This window comes from Macaca thibetana, chromosome 4 (genome assembly GCF_024542745.1).
Source record: "Macaca thibetana thibetana isolate TM-01 chromosome 4, ASM2454274v1, whole genome shotgun sequence".
Lineage (NCBI taxonomy): Eukaryota > Metazoa > Chordata > Mammalia > Primates > Cercopithecidae > Macaca > Macaca thibetana.
Genome location: NC_065581.1, coordinates 54186626 through 54212626, shown reverse-complemented (window position 1 = coordinate 54212626; position 26001 = coordinate 54186626). Strand labels below are relative to the sequence as shown.

The window sequence follows — 26001 nt, the reverse complement described above, 5'->3', positions numbered from 1 at the left end:
CCTGAAAACAAGTCTGGAAGAATGTTAATTTTTCTCACCTTTATTTTCAATAGGTGGAATACATGTTGGTATCTTTTGATCATGAAAATAAAAAAGTCCGATTGGTCCTGTCTGGGGAGAAAGTTCTTGAAACTCTACAAGAGAAGGGGGAAAGGACAAACCCAAAGTAAGCTCTCATATGCTGATTTAGTGTTTCTGAAACTGCTAAAACTACTAGAATGTGGAGTTTTTTCTCAGTTATTGGAGTCAGGGTAGCATAACAGTTAAGAGTATAGGCTCTGGTTTCAGGTTGACAGAGTTTCAAATCATGGTTCCTTTACTCAATAGCTGAATAACCTTGGGCAAGTTACTTAACTGTTCTGTGCCTCAGTTCTCTCATCTGTAAAGATAATAGCACTACCTACCTAAGGTGTTGGAATTAAGTACATTAATATATGAAGCACTTTGTACAGTAAACTAAATATAAAGCCTGTTTTTTATTAAAATATTTTTGGGAAAAAATGTATTGCGGAAGCATATAACTGGGTTCACAAACCATGGTGCAAGATATAACTTGCAGATGGGTTTTGTTGGCTAGCATGATGTTTTTCTTGTTTGTTTTTTGAGATGGAGTCTCGCTCTGTCGCCCAGGCTGGAGTGCAGTGGCGCGATCTCAGCTCACTGCAAGCTCTGCCTCCTGGGTTCACGCCATTCTCCTGCCTCAGCCTCCCAAGTAGCTGGGACTACAGGTGCCCACTATCCCGCCCAGCTAATTTTTTGTATTTTTAGTTGAGATGGGGTTTCGCCATGTTAGCCAGGATGGTCTCCATCTCCTGACCTTGTGATCCGCCTGCCTCAGCCTCCCAAAGTGCTGGAATTACAAGCATGACCCACCGTGCCTGACCTGGCACGTTTTTAAGATATTCCTGTATTTAAGGAGAGAGACGGGGAGGGAAGGGGAGTATATCCTCCTCTGTTCATTTTCCACTCATTCGTTTTGGGGAAGCTGCATTTGAGTTTGGAGGGCAGCACTGAATTGAAAGAACCCTTAAGGCTTCATCACCTTCTCTGCAGAGTAGGTTAGTTTGTCCTGGACAGTGAATGCTCTGTGTGCATTTTCAGTTATTTATAAAACTTTTGGGTCAGGCACAGTGGCTCACGCCTGTAATCCCAGCACTTTGGGAGGCCAAGGCAGGCGGATCACTTAAGGCCAGGAGTTCGAGACCAGCCTGGCCAACATGGCAAAACCCCGTCTCTACTAAAAATACAAAAATCAGCCGGGTGTGGTAGTGCACACCTGTGATCCCAGCTACACAGGAGACTGAGGCACGAGAATCACTAGGACGTGGGAGGCAGAGGTTGCAGTGAGCCGAGATCGTGCCATTACACTCCAGCCTGGGTGACAGAGTGAGACTCTGTCTCAAAAGAAAAAAAACATTTTGGACCCAATACTTGTTGACCCTTATGTAGTTGAATAGCTATGGAAAAGTAATAATCACTGAGAACTCTGAAGGAGTTCTTAGCTTCATTTATACCTAATGGTTTCTACACTTTTAAAGCAACTTTAAAAACTTAAAAATTGAGCAGACTATAGCAGAAGAATAAGATGGAACTAAATTATTTCTCCTCCATAGCCATCCTACCCTTTGGAGACCAGAGTATGGGAGTTACATGATTGAAGGGACACCAGGACAGCCCTACGGAGGAACCATGTCCGAGTTCAACACAGTTGAGGCCAACATGCGAAAACGCCGGAAGGAGGCTACTTCTGTATTAGAAGAAAATCAGGCTCTTTGCACAATAACTTCATTTCCCAGGTTAGTTCCTATATTAACATGCCCCAGCAGATCTCTCGGAGATACAGGTAATGAAAAGAGCAAGTCATAACCCAGGCTTTCCACCCTATAATCCCCATACGTTACAGACAGTTTATCTTTTATACACTGCACTTGATAGACTCTGTAACAGTAGAGCTGCAGGCATAGTTGCATGCCAGCTTCTGTCAGCTGTGGTGGCTGCACCGTGGTGAGCACACTCAGTGGGGCTCAGTGGGAAAGACCAGGATACTGTGATGACAGACCAGCAGCGTGGCCGTGTCTGCCGCAGGCGAGGGTGGAGGGAGCAGCAGGCCTGCCACACAGTTCTGACTCTGTAAGCAGTAGCCAGAGCTTCTGGAATACCATCCCCTGGTGACTGTGATGGTTGTGCCCTCACGCACTTTCAAAAAGGAGCATTTACCTACTAGCATATGGTGGCTTCAGTGGCAGATCGGAGGGTCTGTGGTGCGCCCAAAGCGCTATCGATACCGATACTCTATGAACAACATGAGTCATTAGGTCCTTGCATATTGTCCTGAAAAGAAGATTTAGGGTTTGTCATCAAATCTAGTTATGACCAAAAGTACATAAAAGTAAATAGTGAAATTATGTTCTTCGCTTAGAATGAGGTACATGAATATCATATGTATTATACGTAGAACCCCTATGTAAAAATACATTTCTGCCAAAGCATGAATGTGATTTATCTATGCTAGGTGTCTGTCAGATTGTGACAGTATACTTAGCTCCTCAAAGTTCAAAGGAGCTCTGGGGGTTGGTATCCGTGGTGGAGAGAACACTTTGAACTATTTTTATACCTTTTCTCTGATAAATGTCCATCAGCCATTCAGGGTCATATCATTGGCCTCAGAGGGGCATTTACATGGGAATTTTATTGTTTTTTATATCTCTATTGTAACATCTAAATAGTTGAAAACTTATTTAAGCCAGCCATCTAACATTTATAGAAGCATCTCTATTTCTGTGATACCTTCATTCTATATGTACAGGCCACTTCCCTCCCTCTCCCCACCAGAAGGAAAATCCCAGCTGGGTGAGGGTGGACAGATTTGTTTTGATTAGAGTGGGCACATTTCTTCGACTTAATGTTTGAAAGAGGAGGTGAAAAATCACTGGCCCTGCCATTCACTCAGACACTTGAGTGCCTGCTGCAGGCAGAATGGGCATGCTCTCATGAGTGAGGATGGACAGATCTGTCTCTGTGGAGCTGGGGGGACGAAGGACAATCAAATACCCATAGATTCAATACGTGTCAAAGTGGGGCCATGTGAGGAGGAGGAGATGGGGAACAAAGAGTACAACCTGAGTATCCAGTGGACTCTGGTGGGTGGAGGGAGAGGGGGTGGCATGTCCAAGATTCCAGGAGGAGTGAAATAGGAATGGGGAGCTGAGGAAGGTCTTAGGGAGGGGAAGCAGTGTGTGTAGAAGTCCTAGGATGAGCCAAGCAAGCGGGGACTTCCTGGGAACTAGAAGAAAGCAAGCTGGCCAGTGTGACTAGGAGGCTGAGGAGGAAGTGCAAGTATGGGGTAAACGGAAGCTGGCAGGTAATTGGCAGGCAGGTCAGGTTAACCACAAATTTTAGTTGTTCTCCTAAAAACAGTTGGAGGCCTTGGGAAGGCTGGGTTGGGCGAATGGCATCCCCTTTTTGCTTTGCAGACCTCACTTGGGCTGTAGGTGCCAGGGCTTAGTAGGAAGTGAGTGAGCGAGCTCCCTGTGGATAGACAAGGGCTGCCTGGATGCTGGTGGGTACTGGTGATAGGAAAAGTGTGTGGTTTAAAAGATGGCAGAGTCGGTGAACTGCTGGGAAGAGAAGACACATCAAGGCTTTTGCTACAGGTCATTGTCCTGAAAACCTTAGAATACTAGAGTAGAGGCCAAGGAGGAGGTTACAGATGTTAAATGACAACTTCTAGTGTACTGGAAAATGTAATACCTTGTATTTTCCTTTTTTTCCCCCTTAACATTAAGAGGGTTGTACATTTCACTTAGCAAATTAAGAAAGTGGGAGGGGATTTGTAACACAAACCAGAACTGTTTTATATATTAAAGCTGAAGAATATATAGGATTGATGGGCAGTGGTGTTTCCTTCTGGGCCAGAAAATAAAGTTTTGGGTTAAACCTAATGTGTCCCTTACCTTGAGAATGGTTCCATATGGGATAGTTGCCTTTTTTAAAAAGATTTAGCGTGCATTAAATGCGTGGGCATGGTGGCTCACACCTGTAATCCCAGCACTTTGGGAGGCCAAGGCAGGCAGATCACCTGAAGTCAGGAGTTCTAGACCAGCCTGGCCAACATGGTGAAACCCCGTCTTTACAAAAAATACAAAAATTAGCCACGTATGGTGGTATGTGCCTGTAATCCCAGCTACTCGGGAGGCTGCGGCAGGAGAATCGCTTGAACCTGGGAGGCAGAGGTTGTGAGCTGAGATTGTGTCACTCTGCTCCAGCCTGGGTGACAAAGCAACCCTCCATCTCAAAATAAATAAATAAATAAAAATAAAAAGATTCAGCATCTTAAGTCATTGTGAAGGGGGAGTTGAGACAGAGGAATAAGCTTTATTCTAAAAACCTATAATTTTGAAAAAATTATACGTATAATTTTTTTATACCCTGTCCATATAGGAAGGTATTTTGGGACTTGGAACAATAATTATTATTTAGTGGCTAGAAGCCTCCCTATACATCCACAGTAAATGATAAAGTTTTGTTGTAGTATAGGATCAAGAGAGAAAGGAGTACTCTGGTTCTTAAGTGTAAACAGGGTGACTTTCTTTATAAAGATGCAAAGCTCTATAGTGTGGAACTGTAGTCCGAAACAGTAACCATATGACTATTTAAATTTAAAATTAAAATTATATAAAATGAAAATTATAGTTCCTGATGTGACTGAGGAACTAGCCTCATTTCAAGGGCTCAGTAACTACGTGGTTAGTGACTACGATGTTGTTTTGGATAGTAGAGATATTAAACATTTCCCTCACTCCAGAAAGTTCTGTGGGACAGCATTGGTCCAAAATGAAGCAGTGCCATAGGTGTCTGAAGATGCAAGTTCTGATTCTACCTTCTCCCTGCCACACAAACACATATTCATTCTCTTTTCATGCAATCTGATTCTGGTGAGCAAGGAATCCCCTTAGATTTAAGTTTGTTACTCTCCCAAAGAACTATTCCTAAGGTTGTTGGCTCATAGTAAATAATGGACATAGCTTCAAGAATTCTCAAGAACCCTTGTAGCTGGGAACTGTTTTCTAGATAAGATCACTACCTTCAATTGTTTCCAAAGTGGATATGGGCAGCCAACAAATACTTTATTTTATATTAAGAAAAGGTAGGGGTTAAAAATAAGGCATGGATGGCCAGGTGTGGTGGCTCACGCCTGTAAGCCCAGCACTTTAGGAGGCCGAGGCAGAAGGATTACTTGAGCCTAGGAGTTCAAGACCATTCTGGGCAACATAGTGAGACCTCATCCCTAAAAAAAAAAAAAAAAAAAAAAAAAAAAAAAAAAAAAAAAAAAACTTGGGTACAGTGGCTCACGCCTGTAATCCCAGCTACCCTGGAGCCTGAGGCAGGAGGATGACTTGAGCCCAGGAGTTCAAGGCTGCACTGAGCTATGATTGCACCACTGCACTCCAGCCTGGGAGACAGAGCAAGACCCTGTCTCAGAAAAAAAAAATAATTTTTTTTAAAAAAGGTATGAGCTTATCTTGAGCCTCAAGCCAAAAGTTTCTTCCCACTGATTTAAAACTCCTCCCTTGTTTGGCTTTCACTTAGTCCTTGTCCTCCCTCACAGCACATGTAATATATTGACCTCAAATTCCTAACTTGGAAAAACTGGGGCCATCACTAAAAGTGATGTGGAATTTGAGCTTTACACTTAGGAATAAATATGGAGCTTCATTTTTCTGTGTTGAAAGTAGAGCTCCTTAAGTAAGAGAAAAGGGTTGGGTTTCAGACTTCAGAGGGTAATCTCAGGGGTAGATGGGGATACCTGCAGAGATACTCCCTAATCTTGAGGGACTCATGAGGTGACCTACAGAGGCATAAAACAGGCTCCTTCCAGATTCAGAGCCTACCGGGAAGTGGGAGGCAGTGGTGCCATGCAGGGGGTCCAGAGATAATCTGAGAGTTTAGAGATGGAAAAGGAAGACACCCATCATAGGCCATGTAGGGGGACACCTGTCACCCATGACAGCTGATGTGACCAAGGGAAATGACTTCTGTGCTGTCAGTCCTTTCTATTAGATGAAGAGATGGAGAGGACTCGAGTAAATGCTGTGTGGATTGTGGGTGAGTGGAGACTTGGATAAAGTTACTAGTGGGCTGGAATTAAAAGAAGATCCTTGTGAGCAAGAAGTGTGGGGGTGGTTGTAAAGGGGCACAGTATTTACACAACATTTGTTTTGTAAACACAAAACCCTCTGAAAAGGGGATACTAGAAATGAGGTGTCTTTAGCAGGTGCAGTGATGGCAAGACTGCACACAATTAATTCCTGTAAACAAATCCCATCTATTTAGTTCTTCAATTTGTTGTAGATTAGGCTGTCCTGGGTTCACACTGCCCGAGGTCAAACCCAACCCAGTGGAAGGAGGAGCTTCCAAGTCCCTCTTCTTTCCAGATGAAGCAATAAACAAGCACCCTCGCTTCAGGTGAGTATGGCTTTGTGTTGAAATGCAGATGCCCTTCGCTAGACCCCTGACTTCTGAGAGCATAGTGTTTCTGTCTCGAAATCCTTTTTGAGCATTAACTGAGTTTTGGCTGTCTTCCTAAGTAACCAGAGAAGACAGCAGATGTGTACCTGTTCACATCTTCAGTACCCCCAGGCTCCTTGGTTGTTGATGCGTGCACCAGGCTTGTCAGTTCTCCAAGTCATCACAAAGTTACTAGCTGAGCCACTGACCTCTTTTAATGAGGAGATTATTTTCAGTCCTAGGTCTGTAAATGCCTACTGGGATTTTTTTTTTCTTTTCGTTATTTCTAATTTTTTTCCCTCTATCTAACCGTCAGTATCTGTGATCTGCCCATCTTACTCTATATAACTTATAAAATAGGTACGATACCTGATATATATAACAAGCACTCTCTTCTCTTCCATTAACTTCGAGTTCTGTTGGTTTGTCGTTCAATTCTGAGGTTTTAAGTTGCTTTAAGGCTGTCACTAGTCTGATCTTAGCTTTGCACAATGCATGCTCATCTGTCACCCTGAGCCTAGGCTCCTGACCCAGAGTGGCAACATGGAGACTTCTCATTACTTTTAACAGGCCCGCACGTTTGCTACGTGCAGAGCCTTTTGGGGAAGACAGATACTTGTAGACATGGTTTCTAACTTCATATGTTGTCATGTGTTTAAAGGAAAATAAAAATAATTCAGTTGCTCAAGAAGAGATAGATTATAACAGATGTCAAGAGATGCACCAGAAATCCTTCTTGGAGAAAGTGAGGGGATCAAAGCAGGCTTCATGGAAGAAGTGGCATTTAGGCTGAATCTATAGCAGCACTGCCCATAGAAACATGTAATTGTAAATGTTCTCATAGCCACATTAAAGTAAAAACCAGATGAACATAATTTTATATTTTATTTAACCCAATATGTCCAAAAATGTTATTTGAACCATGTAATCCTTTATTCACAAGTAATTTCGTGTTTTTTTTGGTACTGCGTCTTCAAAATCTGGTGTATATTTTACTCTGACAGCACGTGCGTGTTTTAATTAGGACAAGCCATATTTCAAGTACTCAGTGGCCACAGTGTGCCTGGTAGCTTCTGGACTAAACAAGCATGAGTCTGGAGGATAAGGATTAATCCTGCAGATTTGAAGGAGGGAGGAACAAGGTATTGGGGCTCCAGAGATGCCTGGGCAAAGTGGGTACTAAAGTTTGACCAAAGTCTTTGGAGTTAATTTGGGACATGTTGGAAACAGTGAAAGCAGACCATGGCAGACTTTGAACACCTGAATTGATTTGGTAAGTTAAGGGAGCCGTGGGAGCAGGGGTTGAGCAGGAGACAGAACAGCATTCTTGAGCAGGAGCCAAAGAATTGATAGTAATGCAAAACCTTTAATCAGAAAGTTCCCTTATAGTATCTTGACTCAGATACGTTATTTGTTGAGTTGTCTTAGAGAACTAATCTGAGGTATGATTTCATTCCGCTTACTTGTGTGTAATCAAATTCTTCTTTTACACGATGACTGTTAGGTGACCAATTGATGACGTTTGGTTGTCTGTTTTAGTACCTTAACAAGAAACATCCGACATAGGAGAGGAGAAAAGGTTGTCATCAATGTACCAAGTAAGTCTACTGAGAGGTGGTGGGGTGGGAGAGAGACATGTTGAATTGTTGTTTAATCCTGAATTCTAAACCATTTTTATTTTTGTATTTTTATAATACAGTATTTAAGGACAAGAATACACCATCTCCATTTATAGAAACATTTCCTGAGGATGATGAAGCTTCAAGGGCTTCTAAGCCAGATCATATTTACATGGATGCCATGGGATTTGGAATGGGCAATTGCTGTCTTCAGGTATTGTTTCAAACATACAGAGAGGCAAAGTGTTCCATCCATTTCTGTTTTTTAGCTTCTTCATATATGTATGTTTCCTGTTCCAAAAATCACATTTTATTGAGGTTGAAATGGTAGCTGGTATGCCTTTCTGAAAAACAGTGAAATTATATTAGCAAATTCATTGGTAGCTGTCTATGACTAATCGTTCTACAGACTCTGTGGTTCACCACAAAGGTATACACAGTATATGTACCTTTGTAATTGTAATTTCAGTTAACTTAAAATGCAATATATTCTGTCATTGTTGCTCTTCTCTTTTTATATGCCTAGTTTTTACTGCCATCTCGTGACAGGCTAATGAGGTGGCTTAAATATTGTTCTAAACTCTGAAAATGAGCTCTGATGGAAATATTCCAGTGATTTTGTGATCCAAGGGATTTGTGCAAAACTGTCTAGAGGTATAAAAAGAGTAAATAACTTAGCAGCTTGTGTTTATCTTGCCCCTGAGTGAAGTATACAGGAGCCTGTCTCTGTTTACCCATTAAAAAATTTTCCTGGATCTGTTTAAATTATGGTGCCCCTGGCAGTGAGTGTCCAAGCACGCTTAAGACCGGAATGGAAGAGCATGGAACCCGTCAGGTGGCCACACGCAAGCCTGCAGTTGGGTTTTGGCTCTGTCACTACTCAGGTATTTGGGCAACTCCCTTTACATCTTTTGGCTCAGGTTTTTCGTCATTTGAAAGAAGGGCTGATATTAAGTCCCCTTCTAGATCTGACTCTAAGCTAATATTTATTTTATTGCCTTAACTAATGGAAGTAAAAGAGAGAGGCTGCTTGTTATTTAATGTCCAAGGAAATTTTATCCAGTTCTGATTACTTCAGCTGATTTAAAACAGCGTCCTTAGAGGCGCGGGGCCGTGCAGAGCCTGGACCCATTAAGACCCTTCTGAGCCCCCAGCCTGACTTCTCTCAATGCAGAGGCCCAGAACCTAGCCTTCCTTCACCTCAGACAGCTACCGCGTGTACACGCATTTCTTGCGCATATATCTCTGGTCTGTTTATTTTCAAAACTAAGTATAATCCAAATTGAATGCTAGAATCAGATTTTTCCATTCTGAATGTGTTTAAATAACATGACTGAGGATAATTTCTTTCTGTTTTCTTGACATTTATAGGTAGCATAAAATATGTGACTTCCAAATAAACACAAACCATCACATTTCACGAAAAAAGAGATTTTTCAACTTTTAACTGCATATCTGTTTTCCTATCTTAATTACAAGTATTTCTAAAGAAAACCATTAAGTTCTAGAGCTTACAGTACATGGTTTTAGAATTGTGTAAGTGCTGTTAGTGTATTGATTGCCTTTTCTTGGTTTAATATTAAACCAGGGTGTTCTGCCAAGGACCACATAGTTTCTCTGATATAGTTCCAAGGGATTTCTTTCCACTGAAACACTGTATGTATACCCATAAATGTTTCCTAGTGGTAGATGATCAATATTTTTATTGCTTGTAGATAGAAGTTTTCCATCCAGTGTAAGCTCTGTCATGGGTGTAGGATTGTTTTCTTTTTCCCAATGACATATACAGTTTCACTACGCCACTTAAATCATTAGCACAGATAAAGCATTTCATGTGTGGCACATGAATTGAATTTTGCCAATTCACCACCAGAATCCCTGCTTTATGTCTCTTCAGTGGAACGCTAAAACGACTTCTTTCCCAAGTACACTGATTTGATCTGTACAAATTATATGAATGTATTAAATTATCACGTGTGCCCTGAAGCTGTGTACATCTATTATGTATCATTAGAGAGATGGGGGAAAAAAAGAAACTACTTATTACAGTAAAGCAGAAAAAATAGTTTTAAAGTAATTTTTTAAGGCTAATGGAAGACTTTGTGTATAAAACAAAAAGCATTTTAACCACATTCAAATTCTTGACTGTTTTGGGGCCTTTCAGGAATCACTTAAAAAGCACCAAGTTCACAGCCAGGCGCGGTGGCTCATGCCTGTAATCCCAGCACTTTGGGAGGCTGAGGTGGGCAGATCACTTGAGGTCAGGAGTTTGAGACCAGCCTGGCCACCATGGCAAAATCTCGTGTCTACTAAAAATACAAAAATTAGACATGGTGGCATGTGCCTGTAATCCCAGCTAGTCAGGAGTCTGAGGCATGAGAAACGCTTGAACCTGGGAGGCGGAGGTTGCAGTGAGCCAAGATTGTACCACTGCATTCCAGCCTGGGGAACAGAGCAAGTCTTTGTCTCCAAAAAAAAAAGCACTAAGTTCATGACAGGTTATGAGACCCCCCAACCCACCCCCCCAAAGTCATGTGACTTCAGATCTGGGTTGTAGATAAAGTTTAGATTAGATGTTTAGGTTTCTAACATATATCTTCCTTAGTTCCTCCCTCCACCCCCAGCCCCACCCCCATCAGTTTCCTGGCAGCATTGTGCGTCTCCTTTATATGATGCTTTAAAAGGACACTAGAAGCCCAAATTACTCATGTATTCATAGCTTTTTAAGGCATAAGAACTTTTTTTCCTTCCATTAAAGCCATTATCCACAGTGATGTCCTATTTAATTTGATGATTGCATATCAGCTCTAGAGTAAGAAAGCTAATTACTAAAGGTATTTAAAATAACTAAGTCACTTCACTGTTGTATACTTCTCTGGGGTTGGATTTCCCAGGATTCACCTACAAATTATATATTGTGTACAGGCCATCTGAGAGAAGCCAATTGAAAAACTGGAAAGAAAACCTGCTTCTCATAGTATCTTTTTAAAAACAAAAATGACACACACTAAAATACCTAAGAGTAACACAAAAAAGACATAAAAAACTAAGAGATGCATGTTCAAAATAATTATTTAGTCAAAATACTTGGGAAACATGTAGTTTTTTGTTTTTTGTTTTTCTTTAAATCTCAATGCCTTGTCAGTTGGCCTTTGGGGTCCCTGTCTTTCAGGTTTCTCACCATACCTTTGACCTTATGTTATCCTCTTTAGCACCTCTTTTTTTTTTTTTTCCCAAGATTCTCATTTGTTAAGCACTAACCAGGTGTCCTGCACACTTGGGATAGAGAATGGGAAGAAAGATCCCCGCCCTTCTGGAGCTTCCACTTCAGCAAATAAGTGCATAAAGACTTTGCGTGCCAGCTCCCATTTCCTCACTGCTCGTGTAATTCATGCCACACGCAAAGTGATTTCCAAGTTCCCACCTCTTTGCAGCAACTCCCCTTGGTTTGGTTATCAGTGACCTAATTGCCAACCCTTATCAATCTTTGTCTACTTTAACCTTTGAAACTCTTATTCTTTGGTGCCCATGACACAGCTTTTCTCTGTGTTGAATTAATTATTAATGATTATTAAACTAGTAATGACTAGTTAATATAGTCTCCACACTGACATGAAATGCGATTATAATTGAGCAGGCAAACTTGAGTCTCCAGTAGACGTCTGCTGTGGAAAACAAAGTTGAGATCTAGCTAAGACCATTGGAACTAACAAGTTGAGATTGTAACAGTCAAATATTCACTTAGCTGCTGTATTTCAAGTCTTCAACACAAATTATTTCGTGTTCCAACACTAAATTCAAGCTGTCATTATTGAATAACACGAAATTCAAACTGTCGTTATTGAATAACAACAACAGAGGAGATTAAAACTGTTGCCAACTTGCAGTTATGACTAATGTGCTAACACAAACACATTTGTGTTCCTTGTCCCTTCTACCCTCTTGGAAAAAAAGCAGGTCTTTTGTTTTTGGTTTTGGTTTCTGTTGGGTAACAAAGAATTTATGCTCACCAAGTTGTATGATCTTTCTCTCTGCCTGACTCTTAAGTGTCCTACCTACCCTCCTTGTGCAGGCTTCCTGGGTGATCTCCCCATCTTCAGGACATTGTCTGAGCCTACTCCCCAGGTATTTCTACAACTCAGATTTTTCTTCTGAGCACCAGCCCTGGAGACCTAGCCACTTAGAGGACCTCTTTTTCTGTCTGTTCTCTTGGCCTCATAAGTCCATCACGTCATGACACCTCTTTATCTCTAACCTCTGAACACCCAAGCCAAAACCTAAGCCATCCCCCACTCTTGGTCTCCCCTTGGTCACCAGTGCCTGCTACTTTGACTTTAGTATCACTCTCCCCCACATCCTTCCTCAGCCTTTTCCTTGACAGATGCAGTATTTTAACTGCTTCCCAGTCTTTCTAGTCTTGCCCCCTTCCAAGCTCTTCACCATACTGCCACCAGTGAAGTTTGAAAACAATAGTTGGCCAGGTGCGGTGGCTCACGCCTGTAATGCCAGCACTTTGGGAGGCCGAGGCGAGCGGATCACGAGGTCAGGAGATCGAGACCAACCTGGCTAACACGTTGACATCCCGTCTCTACTAAAAATACAAAAACAAAATTAGCCGGGCATGGTGGTGGGCACATGTAGCCCCAGCTACTCGGGAGGCTGAGGTGGAAGAATGGCGTGAACGCAGAAGGCAGAGCTTGCAGTGAGCTGAGATCACGCCACTGCACTCCAGCCTAGGCGACAGAGTGAGACTCCATCTCAAAAAAAAAAAAGGAAAGAAAGAAAAGAAAAGGGAAGGGAAGGAAAGCAAAAGGAAGGGAAAGGAAACAATAGTTAACAGGTCCAAATACCTTTTGCATCCCTCACTAACTGAAGGGATAGGAAGGCAACAAGCCAGTAGAAGAGAAAATGCTTTGCTAAAGGTCATTGTATGTCTGTGTCTTATTTTTCTTTTTTGACTACTTAATCTTATTTCACTTAGGACCTTGGTTATTTATATTAGTTGCCTATAGGCAATGGAACATAATTAAATACCATTTTCTAGTTAAATTCACCTAAGACAACTTTTAAACAAAACTCTTGCATTAAATGTTGCCATTCATGAAGCATTGTTAACTTGCCCGTCTCTCCCCAGCACCTTCCTTATCTGATTTCACTGCTTGGGGAGCATGCTAATGATTCCTTGGTGTTAATAACTTTGCAATTCTTAAACAGGTGACATTCCAAGCCTGCAGTATATCTGAGGCCAGATACCTTTATGATCAGTTGGCTACTATCTGTCCAATTGTCGTAAGTATAAATTACCTCTTATTTTAAATACTACTTCGTAGGAAATAAGATAACATATGCAGGATTTACTAATGGTGTGCTATTTAAGTCCAGTTAAGACCTCAGTCAGAGATGGACTAATATAAGTAGTATGCAGGTTTAGGTATAATGAACTGAGAGTCTACACTGTAGAAGTTTACTATTGCTAGTACAACATTGATTTGTTAAACGTCAAGTTTGAATGTGGACATTTTCCCTCTCCCATACTTCATGTCCTCACATTAGAGAGAGGATGATTTAAGTGAATCAAACCCAAGGAACTGGATTCTTCTTGGTATATTTCACTGTAAGATAGGCACAGGTACGTGTGGTGGAGCTCTGTATGGGTTGCACAAACTGATTATTTTTTATCAGAAATATAACTGCATGGAGCTTTTTTTAGCATGTAAGTGACATTTTGAATTTGCAGGACCTGACTTTTGTTTGTTTTTAGATGGCTTTGAGTGCTGCATCTCCCTTTTACCGAGGCTATGTGTCAGACATCGATTGTCGCTGGGGAGTGATTTCTGCATCTGTAGATGATAGAACTCGGGAGGAGAGAGGACTGGAGGTGGGAATTATTGTTCCTTAATAGCCCTTTTAAATCAAGCAGGTAAAAATGGATCTTTTGTAACTACTTGCAATTTTAGGATGTCTCCCTGAAATTTTTATCTAAAGTGAGGAAAAAGATTTGGTCTAGGTGGGGAGTTAATTTCTGTCATATGTTGATGTCTGTATTTGTTTTAGCTTCATTTAAAATTAGTAGTGCCATTTTTCTATATTTTGGAAGTGCTGATGGCTGTTTTTAGCAAAAGGCTTTTTGGTGCCACATGAGTGTTTTGTATATGGTTCTTTCTGCCGTGGAAAGTATAATTTGTGTCAGAGATTCTTTTTTCATGTAAAAGGTTAGGCATTGACTAATAAGGGTGAGATGGCACCTCTTGTTTGCATGTTGAACTGTAAAGTAACCCTTGCATCTCTCCAGCAAGGGTTGTGCATCAGAACCACCCATGGAAATCTTTAAAAGTAGACACCGAGACCCTATCCTAGACCTACTAAATAAGAATCTCTAGGATGGGACCTGAACCAGGGGTGTTTTTAAAGGAGCCCTCATAAGTGTTTTTGATATTCTTAACCAGGGCTATACTACTGCTGCTCTGGTCTTCATGTAATTGTTCATAAATTGTTGAACATGCTTTCTAAGTAGAAATAAACTTTAAAGGATAAATTATTTTGATAGGTTTATCTTACATTATAGATTTATTTATTTATTTGCTTTTAACCTTAGCATTTATTTTCCCTAGCTTAATAAGAATGAAAGTGATCTGCTTGTAAAAGAAAGAAGTATATGCCGGGCGCGGTGGCTCACGCCTGTAATCCCAGCACTTTGGGAGGCCGAGGCGGGCGGATCACAAGGTCAGGAGATCGAGACCACGGTGAAACCCCGTCTCTACTAAAAATACAAAAAAAATTAGCCGGGCGCGGTTGTGGGCGCCTGTAGTCCCAGCTACTCGGGAGGCTGAGGCAGGAGAATGGCGTGAACCCGGGAGGCGGAGCTTGCAGTGAGCCGAGATCGCGCCACTGCACTCCAGCCTGGGCGACAGAGCAAGACTCCGTCTCAAAAAAAAAAAAAAAAAAAAAAAAAAAGAAAGAAATATATTTAAATCATACCAGAAAAAAAGGGTATTTAAATTACCTTCAGATTTTAAAAAATATAATTTTCCTTAATAATACTTTTCAGGGCTCTCTAACTTTTTTTCTGTATCTTATGTTGAGGTTTTTATATAATTATCATACATAAAAATATATTATTTTCAACTCATTTTATATAGCATATTCATTTATATATATTTTTAATCTTTAGCCATTGAAGAACAATAACTATAGGATCAGTAAATCCCGATATGACTCAATAGACAGCTATTTATCTAAGTGTGGTGAGAAATATAATGACATCGACTTGACGATAGATAAAGAGATCTACGAACAGCTGTTGCAGGAAGGTGGGTTCCCACTGCATCTTTCTGGGTTTAATTGTACGCCTTTAGTTCTTCAAAGCTCTTATACACTTTTTTGCTGATTCCTGGTCTGGTTTCTATTTTTAGTGTGAAGTCTTTAACTTTCCTTATGAGGCTGCTTGTTCCTAAAGTTTCAGGTTCCAAATACTTGTGAGATCTTCTTGACTTTTAGCAAAAGGAGCTTACTTTGGAGGTCTGTGTGTAGGTCCACACCAGTGCCCCAGCAGGCATTGTGTAAGTAGTGAATAAAACGTTGACATTTCTGCAGTGTCCGCAGGATAAAATACTGGGCGAGGTGAGGATACTAATCAAACCAGCTATTTCAAGCTTCTAGATACCCTTTCTTTAAACTTCCTGAGCTATCCTGTCGTCTTTCTGGACTAAGAGGAAGGGGTATCTCCTGCTTTGCAGTGAGTTCCCATATGATCTCTTTGCAGGCATTGATCATCTCCTGGCCCAGCATGTTGCTCATCTCTTTATTAGAGACCCACTGACACTTTTTGAAGAGAAAATACACCTGGATGATGCTAATGAGTCTGACCATTTTGAGGTATCTCCTCAGTTTTATTTTTATTTATTTATTTATTGACTTCTGAGAGTCTGGAATCCTCTGTTTTATATGCATTTCACTTCACAAACCAACATGGGGAGGCAGTTTTCTGTACCTGTGAAGAATACAAAAGAAATTTCGTGAGACTTTCATTTACCCAGTGCAGAAAAGAACTTGAACAAATGAAAAATTGGTTTCAAGTACTCTTATTTTACGATTCTTACTGTTTATCTCACTGATTATATTGTTTTGTTGTTGTTCAGTATTTTCTTATTTGCCTAGTGGTGAAAAATTCATACACTGCACAAAAAATAACCTGATCAGTTATTTCAGTGCTTCAGACCTACCACCTTTTTTTTTTTTTTTTTTTTGTAGATAGGCTTCTCATAGGCTTATTTCTGTGTCATGTTATATGTAGACATTGACATATATACCTTTTGAAATACCACCTATATCCCCTTTCTTTCCCCCACCAAACTCACAAAAGATATAAATCCTTCCAGTCTTGCCATCAGATCCCAAGATGGTTAGGGCCAAGAAAGAACTCTCTCTCAGCGTCTTGAGAAACAGCTACCCTTCTTAGGCTCTGGGGTCATTGAAGCAGCAGCATTCCCAGGAGAGGAGGAAGAAAGGAAACAACTGTTATGTGACAGGGTTCTCAGATGAAAGTGTCCAGTGTCACCTGGAACGGCAGGCTGGCTCCTAAAACTCAGGGATGAAGGTGGGGGCCCCGTGGCTCTTCAGCTGCTGCCCCCTAGGTGGGAGGTAGGGAGTAGGAGCTGGGTGGGATTAAGCTTGCAGGGATAGGGCCTCTAGCTTTTGGCAAACACTTGCTGTTTTGTTTTCCTGAAAGAGCACACTCCAAGAAAATCTTAAATTATACCTTTTTGTCTTTGTCAGTTGAAGAAATTTGGTATGGACAGTAAGCAGTCTTCTTTCCTAATTAAATATCAGATCATCTTAATATTTTCCCAGATGTATGAAAAGTTGGTTTTCTTCTCTGCTTTTGTATCATAGAATATTCAGTCCACAAATTGGCAGACAATGAGATTTAAGCCCCCTCCTCCAAACTCAGACATCGGATGGAGAGTAGAATTTCGACCCATGGAGGTAAGACACACGCATCAGCAAGAACTGACTCAAAAGTACTCTTTCGCCAGCTGTTCATCACCCTTCTGATGCTGCTGTCAGAAGGCTCTTAAATATAAAATAAAAATTAAGTATGTGCATGGTAACAAGTCAGTCCAAGTTATAGAGGGTTGATTTCTGAGAACAGATGTGGGCAAAGGGCTTCCAGACCCAGATGGGGAATTAGGAGATGGCTTGGGAATGACATGATCGAAGGAGGGGCCTGGGTCAGGGAAGAGCACGTTTGTGTAGTTGGTTTGTAACTTCTCTGAGCTTCTGCTTGTCTAGGTACAATTAACAGACTTTGAGAACTCTGCCTATGTGGTGTTCGTGGTACTGCTCACCAGAGTGATCCTTTCGTACAAATTGGATTTTCTCATTCCACTGTCAAAGGTAAGGATATGTTTCTTTATGGTGATGGGTATAGATCTATCTGTCGATATATTTATTTATATATGCTATTTTTTTACAACCTGATTTCATTTGGAATTGTTTACCCTTTGCAATAAAATGTTTCTCCATCAGCCCTATTCTTTATTTTCTTTTAAACCTAAGCTTAATTTCTAGACGCTTTCCATTCAAGGTGATTGATGGCTAGAAGTAGTCCCACACATTGATTTCATCCACCACAAAATCCCAGGTTGATTACAATGTTAAAATTAGGATGGGGAGGGAAAGTGTAAATGCTGGAATGCCGGGAAAAGTATCCTCAGTAGAACTGAACTTGAGATGTTTCTGAAGAATCTGGATGGGGTTGGACTGTCAGAAAAACAAATTGGAGTTCATCAGCCCCCCAAAAGACCAAAAACCACGCTTTCTGGGAGCAGTTTGCCAGCAGAACAACTCCAGGTGATGAGGGAGCAGAGCTGTGGGTGGTGGGGCAGTAGCTGAGGAGGTGAAGGTCTTTAGTTTCTGGGCCAGGGTTCCTCTTGGCAGAGAGTGGCTGGAAAAAACTGCTAAACAGAGAGGGCCCTGCTGCAGGAGTTCCTGGTTGAGGGTTTTAGGGCCAGAGAATGGAGAAGTAGGGCAGCCCTGTCACAGCAAACATGGAAGCAGGAATGAAACTGCTTAGCTCCAGCATCTGCCCCTGGGGCATCTCCTTCCTCCATGAGCGGTTTGCCAGACTGTGCCCATCCCCACACCCCCTGAAGGAAGTCAGGCTGTCAGCCCATGCCTGCTCCTCACACCCAGACCAAAGATCATAGAACTCTGTGGGCCCACATTGCCCTCATGCCTACCTACTGGGGAGACCAAATCCATCTAAGAGAGGTTGCATGTAAGCTACCGGTCTAAGCCTTTGCTTATAAATAAGAATAGATGCCCGGAAGGCAACAGAAAATTGAGAACAATTAACAGCCTTAAAGAGAAGGGCCCAACTGGTCCTGCAAGGGTATACTCTGTTCAGTGAAACTTAGTTACTTCAAGGAAGTAAGCTGGGCCCAGCACACACCTATAATCTCTGCTCCTCAGGAGGCTGAGGCAGGAGGATTGCTTGAATCCAGGAATTCCAGTGCAGCCCTGACAACATTGCCAGATCCCATCTCTTGAAAAAAAAAAGATAAGAAACTGGAAAGAATTATTATTATTATTTTTAATTTTTAAACCTTTTTTAGAGACAGGGTCTCACTATGTTGCTGAGGCTGGTCTCGAACTCCTGGGCTGAAATGATCCTCCTGCTGCCAAGCCTTCCAGGTAGCTGGAATTACAGACACAAACCACCATGCTCAGCTTTGGAAAGTGTTCTTAAAGGAATTCTAATTAGTGGCCTCAGACAAGTTCTATAGAGGTTCAGTCACATCCATAAAACAAGCATTATAGATGGTGCTTATTTAATGGTGAGTATTCTCACCAGTAGAGCAGATGTTGTTGAATATCCAAGGTAGTGACTTAGAAGACCAAATTAAGATTAATCCCAGCAGGATGGTGAAGAAATGGAAATTATGGAAAACCTGAAGCCTGGAAAACTCTAGAAAATTCAATGTTTATGTAATAATTTAGAAGAGGAGAATAGTTTATATAGAAAAGATATAAAATACAATAATCAAGGAAATAATAGAATTTTTCCTTAATAAGTCTCCCTTAAGGATGAGACAAATACTTAACTCAAATGTAGGCATTTATTAATTTCAAAGAGAAAATTAACTGTCTGGACAAGAGGAAAAATGAGGAGACCTGCCAAGGGGGAAAAAAATCAACTGATACTACTTCTCATTTGCAACATTAAATGCTGGATGGAAAGAAGTTTTCAGAATCTCGAGAGGTAAAGAATTAACAACCACAGAATTATCTTCTCATCCAAATTATTCTTTAAATTTCAGGTGATTCTAACAAAACTGAATGGATCAAGTTAGGGCTAAAAGTATGCCAGAAGTCTTATCTAGTGTCTTAGTTTGTTTGGGCTGCTGTAACAAAAATACCTTACACTGGGTGGTTTATAAACAACGGGAATGTATTGCTCACAATTCTGGAGGCTGGGAAGTCCACGGTCAAGTCACCGGCAGTGTCAGTGTCTGGTGAGAGCTTCTGCCCTCTGGTTCATACATGGTGCCTTCTTGCTGTGTTCTTACATGGTGGAAGGGGCTAACAAGCTCTTCAGGTGTCTCTGTTATGAGAGCACTACTCCCATTTATGAGGGTAGAGCCTTCATGACATCCCAAAGGAGGTCCTCCCAATCGCCCCCCAAAGGCCCTACCTTCTAATACTGTCACAATGGGCATTAGGCATCAGCGTATGAATTTGAGGGAACACAAACATTCAAACCATGGCACCTAGTAAGGGGATATGGAAGGAGATGAATGGCAGATACTCATTAGTGCTTGACACTTAGAGAGTTATAATTTCAAAACTACCTCTTTAAAAGTAAGGAAAACTATTAATAGTATAGAAACAGGATTTATTACTCCTAAACTTGCTGGCTAAAAGGGTGGTAAAATGAACCAGGAATACATTTCAGTGCCACAAAATTGGGTGTGGGGCCAGGGGAGTGAAGAAACAATAGCCCACAGAACATAAAATGGTGAAAATAAAATGAAAACAAATTTGAATAGACTAAACTCTATCCTATTAAACAGCTAAAACAGATAATATAAAATAGCAACAACACAGTTTGCACAAGATATACCTAGAACAAGGACAGATGCTGGGAAGAACTGCATAGTGACCTTTTGGAATGATAGCAGGAATGGCAAAGCGATATCAGGCAAAATGTGAGGTAGAAATTATTAAATGGGATAGAGAAAGTAGTTTTATATATTCTTCCAAGAAGATGTGAAAGCTGTGGTCCTTTTTGTACCATGAAATGTAACATGAAAAGAATTTAGTGTGATGGGTAATATGTGGCTTTGATGTGAGAACTAAATGCATAAATCCCTGGTACTACTTAGGAGGCTTTTAACCTGGACAAGTTACTTATTCTCAGTGCCTCAGTTTCCCACATGTATCCCAGAGGGGGATAAGTAGGCTGTTGTAAGCCCATGTGAGATTAATGAGGTAAACCACTTAGCAGAGTACCTTGCCTGTTACTTAGTAACTGACAGGTCATATAATCAAAGGATGGGAAGGGCCATGGGGGAGTTAAATGGCACGGTTAATAAGCTTGGTTGTATGGCCTGTATTACATATCTCATACCACATCTTTTTTCAGATGCCATGAGTAAGGTTTACAAAAAATAAAGAAAATCTTCACTTCTCAAAAGTAGACACAATAGAGCATGCGTTCCCACTAAAACTAAAGAGAGATTCTGGAGAAATTTAACATTGGAAATTAAAAATGTATAGATTTTAGATTCGCCAAAACTAGAATTACAGGTTGTATAGGAAAGTGAAAGACAGTAGGTTGCTGGCAGAGCTGGTGTGTGAGGAAAAATTATGTCGTAAAACAAAGATTTTGAATCTAAGTAGTTGAGAATCTAAAGAACAAAATAAAATATACTTTGAAAGGAAGTCATAAAAGCAGAAATTAGAAGTGGTCATTATCAACTTTTTACAAGACTAAGGAAAAAAGAAACAAATACTAGTAATGAAAGCAGATGTTCACAGCCATGGTGGAATTTATACTATTTATTTGAGTGTGCTCCTAGAGTATCTAGATTGTTCAGAAGGTCCTGTGTGTCTCTTCAAAAATGAAACCGTTAACAATCGCACTTCCCACATAATGAATGTGGGAGGAGATTTGGTAATCAAGAGAGTTTATGTACCATCTGTCCCACATCAGCCTAACTGGTCACTATTGTATACACTGAGGTCCCACATAAGATTTCATTATAGAAAATAAGGGATTACTACTAAAAAGTTTTTTAAATTCTGCTTTGAGAGTCTTAAAAAGTCATTGGAGATGTAGAGAATTCACAAATGAAACAGTTTTCGGTTTCATGAGTGAGTCTACATGTCTGGAGCCACCAGGTGGGCAAAAAGCAGTGATCTTCTGCCCTTGGGAGGGCTGTAACCTTATTCCAGATACGACAACCTATGAACTGTCTTTGCCTTTCCTCACTCTAGTGGGGAGGCAAAACCCCAATGGCGAGGCAGCAGGGGAAGAGCATTCAACTTAGAAGAACTGGGTTATAGGCCAGGCGCGGTGGCTCACACCTGTAATCCCAGCACTTTGGGAGGCCGAAGTGTGCAGATCACTTGAGGGTCAGGAGTTCGAGACCAGCCCCGTCTCTGCTAAAAATACAAAAAAAATTAGCCAGGTGTGGTGGCGCAGGCCTGTAATCCCAGCTATTTGGGAGGCTGAGGCACGAAGCATCACTTGAACCCAGGAGACAGAGGTTGGGGTGAGCTGAGATCGCACCACTGCACTCCAGCCTGGGCAACAGAGCGAGACTCCGTCTCAAAAAAACAGAAGAAGAAGAACTGGGTTCTAGTCCTGCCTTCTGCCTTCATTACCCTGCGACTCCTGGTGAGACACTGCTATGTAAATGGAACCAGCCACCTGCCCTCCCAACACTGTATGTCTATTGCAAGCCTCAGTCACAGAGGTGCTTTCAAATACAGACATTCCACGTGAATATAAGTTTTGGGTTTTACGTGTCTCTTAAAATTCCCTGATTAGTTAAAAAAAATCACATACCAATCCATGATTGAGTGACACAGTCCTCACATAAATAAAAAGCCTGTTCCTCCCACTGGGAAGCATTTGAGCAGAACGTAGAATCCCTAAGGGAGTGAGTCCTCATTGCAGAAGTGAGGAAGGCGCTGCAACCTGTACGTCCGATCAAGAATATTGTGACTTAGTCGTGATTCTTTTTCTCCCTTAGGTTGATGAGAACATGAAGGCAGCACAGAAACGAGATGCTGTCTTGCAGGGAATGTTTTATTTCAGGAAAGATATTTGCAAAGGTATTACATTATCTTAGATTTCTAACGTCAGCTTAGGCTGCAACAAGCTGCTAAAGCTCCCCTGACGCTCTTCTCCGGCAGGTGGCAACGCAGTGGTGGATGGTTGTGGCAAGGCCCAGAACAGCACAGAGCTTGCTGCAGAGGAGTACACCCTCATGAGCATAGACACCATCATCAATGGGAAGGTAGGAGGGTGGCCCTGTACCGTATGCCTCACTGTGCACATCCGCCAGCAGGGAGTTCATAACGTGTCCTGCTTCTTGTAGGAAGGCGTGTTTCCTGGACTGATCCCAATTCTGAACTCTTACCTTGAAAACATGGAAGTAGATGTGGACACTAGATGTAGTATTCTGAACTACCTAAAGCTAATTAAGAAGAGAGCATCTGGTATGATACCTGTTTTTCTTAATCTCGTAATGTAGACAGAACGGTACAATCTTAGAATGTTCAATTTCTTCAAGTCTTTTAAAATAATGCCGTATTTAATTCATGCACACTGTTTCACATTTTCGTATCTCTGCAATTGTATTCACCTTTTAATCTTTGACACATAATTTAGATTAGCAGTGCTTTTTTTCTTATCAGTTCAGAAAATAGGGGTGCATCTTCAAATCACTGGCATCTCAGATGATGAAATGGCATCTGGATTGTTTACTTACCATTTACGTCCAACTGTGTTGATTGTACCTCGTCATGGGCTCTTTTATAGGACTAAGGAACTCTGTAAGTTAAATAAGCTGAACTGTTCTTCAGCCTGCATTTGTACATACAATGAGGCTCCTGAGAATCCCCTTTCTTTATTAGCTTTAAGGTTACATTTACAGTGCCTAACACAGTATTTGGCACAAGGGAGCTGTCAGCTATTAATAAAGCGACAGCAATAATGGTAATGGCATCTGTATTTAACTTGAGGCTTCTGTACACTTTCTGGAGTCACAAAGGATAGCCGTAGAACCCCACCTCACCCCTCAAATGGTATACTGCCAATTTCCCTCTTCATTCACTCTACTTACTGTTCTTTATTCTCTCTACCTCTTTGATCAAAGATGGCTCAAGGGACCCTACAGTCCTCTGAGGCAGTCTCAGCATTTGTAGTCCTAGCCCTCTGGCCAAACGGGAGGACACATGCTCTTATACACATGTGCTGGCTCCTGTCCTTTAAGAGCTAGCAGTGTCGGCATATGGGTGGCCTCTAACAGGTACCATAGAACCTGGATGTATGTGTTCTCATTGCCTGCCCACAACCTAGAATTCCTGCCCTGGAGGACTTCTTCAAACGCTATGAAAGATGTTCCCACCCCCTGCCATGCGGCTACACTAAAAGGACACAGTGATTTCTCTCCAGAATTGCGTTTATGCCGACCACTAAATATCAACTTATTAAAAAAAAACTTCTGTGGTTTTAATTTTTTTTTCGCTTCCCCGCCCCACAGGAGAACTAATGACAGTTGCCAGATGGATGAGGGAGTTTATCGCAAACCATCCTGACTACAAGCAAGACAGTGTCATAACTGATGAAATGAATTATAGCCTTATTTTGAAGTGTAACCAAATTGCAAATGAATTATGTGAATGCCCAGAGTTACTTGGATCAGCATTTAGGAAAGTAAAATATGGTGGAAGTAAAACTGACTCATCCAACTAGACGTTCTACAGAAAGAAAAATGCGTTACTGTTTTATTGACGAACTGACGGCAGTACCATGCCTCTCAGCCCATGTGTATGATACGAAGACCAAATGATAGAATTGTACTGGGCCAGTGAACCAGAAATTGATTAAGGCTTTCTTTGGTAGGCAAATCTAGAGTTTATACAGTGTACATGTACATAGTAAAGTATTTTTGATTAACAATGTATTTTAATAACATATCTAAAGTCATCGTAAACTGGCTTGTATATTTTAAAATTCTTACTCTGGAGCAACTACTGTCTAAGCAGTTTTGTAAATGTAATGTACTGGTAATTGTACAATACTTGCATTCCAGAGTTAAAATGTTTACTGTAAATTTTTGTTCTTTTAAAGACTACCTGGGACCTGATTTGTTGAAATTTTTCTCTTTAAAAACACTTTCATTAATTTTCCTTTGTCATTTCCTTTGTTGTGTACATTAAATCACTTGAATCCACTGAAGTGCTTCAAGGGTAATCTTGGGTTTCTAGCACCTTATCTATGATGTCTCTTTTGCAATTGGAATAGTTAACCACTTGGTCACCTTGCCCCAAGCTTTCCCCTCTGAATAAATACCCATTGAACTCTGATGGCTGTTATCAAAGGAACTTTTCTTTGTTTAAATTTGCTGATGCAGGAATTAAGTTTAAACACAACTCTGTGGGAAGAAAGGAGATTATTACCCAGAATTCACATGTAGTGATTATTAAGGACAATTTATTTTTTTAATTAAAAAAGTTGGCAGCGGGGGTGGGGGATGGCAATCATTTTTCTTCCTATACATACCAAGGATACTGTCAAAAATGGCATTAGTTCTTCTGTTGTGGCCTGTTATTCTGATTGCTGCTGTATACAGTTTTGTTACTCTTTAGTTGTTAGTTAAGCATATTGATAGACTGCTCTAAAAGCCATTCACTCCAGATTTTACCTGGGGAATATTCTACATACTGCTTACTTTCTCTCTAAAACTCATCAATAAATCATGAAAGGCACTGAGTTCTGTAAATCAGGACCCTAAATGTTTAATTGTAAATAAGTTTCAGATAATTGTTACAGCTTTGCGTTGACGTTTTGTTGGTTTTTTCCAATTAGTTAAGTCTTAACTGCTTCTAAAATAACTCTGTATTGTAGATTATGCAGACCTTTACAGGCATAAATATTTAAACTGTAATATGCTAACTTGAAGAGATTGCAATAAAGCTGCTTCAGCTACCCCTGTTTATGTTTAAATACTAGGGTTTGTTCTATATTTTATACACGCACTTTGGATGATTAAAGAATGCCTGGTTTTCGTTTGCAATTTGCTTGTGTAAATCAGGTTGTAAAAAGGCAGATAAATTAAAATGTTTGTGGTATGAGGAAATAAAAGAATGGAATTAGCATTCATTCAGAAACCTTTGAATGTGTGTGAGTTCCACAGCTCAACAAATAGTTGTAGAGTTTGGTTTTTGTAATTAACCCAAATACCGTGAAATTATTTTTTCATCATTGCAACCTCAGACGTTTCTAGAAAGAAGCATAGTGATGAAGACAAACAGATGCCTTATCTCCGCTGGCAGCTATCAACCCCTGTGGGGAGACAGAACTTGAAGTGTGACTGAATTGACTGCTGGACCACTGGAAGATTTTTTTTTTTTTTTCCACTCCCAACTGCTGTTGTGCTGGGTCAGTGGGGACATGGTGAATGAATGTTGAGTAACCTGGGTGCTGTGTGCACACCGCAATCTAAGCAGGAGATACTTAGACTGTGAGTCAGCAAGTCCTGCAGAGAGCTGTCTTCGACTCCTGTCTTTGGATCAGTATTCAGCCCCCCACACACACGGTTCATGAAATAATGTTCATCAGAGCAACACACTTTTCTCA

At 40.9% G+C, this 26001-nt stretch overlaps 1 protein-coding gene across 1 annotated transcript in view; it reads left to right on the top strand.

The window, feature by feature from the left end:
* GCLC (glutamate-cysteine ligase catalytic subunit) overlaps positions 1–25532 on the top strand; it is a 47739-nt gene extending 22207 nt beyond the window's left edge. The window contains exons 2-16 of the mRNA XM_050789260.1: positions 54–166; positions 1614–1796; positions 6352–6465; positions 8047–8105; positions 8207–8340; positions 13341–13415; positions 13888–14004; positions 15298–15436; positions 15889–16001; positions 17019–17111; positions 17418–17522; positions 22388–22469; positions 22551–22654; positions 22736–22856; positions 23903–25532. Of these exons, the coding sequence (XP_050645217.1) occupies positions 54–166; positions 1614–1796; positions 6352–6465; positions 8047–8105; positions 8207–8340; positions 13341–13415; positions 13888–14004; positions 15298–15436; positions 15889–16001; positions 17019–17111; positions 17418–17522; positions 22388–22469; positions 22551–22654; positions 22736–22856; positions 23903–24114 (1764 nt within the window). The 3' untranslated portion in view covers positions 24115–25532. The remainder of the gene's footprint in view (positions 1–53; positions 167–1613; positions 1797–6351; positions 6466–8046; positions 8106–8206; positions 8341–13340; positions 13416–13887; positions 14005–15297; positions 15437–15888; positions 16002–17018; positions 17112–17417; positions 17523–22387; positions 22470–22550; positions 22655–22735; positions 22857–23902) is intronic.
* Positions 25533–26001: the final 469 nt, after the last annotated feature.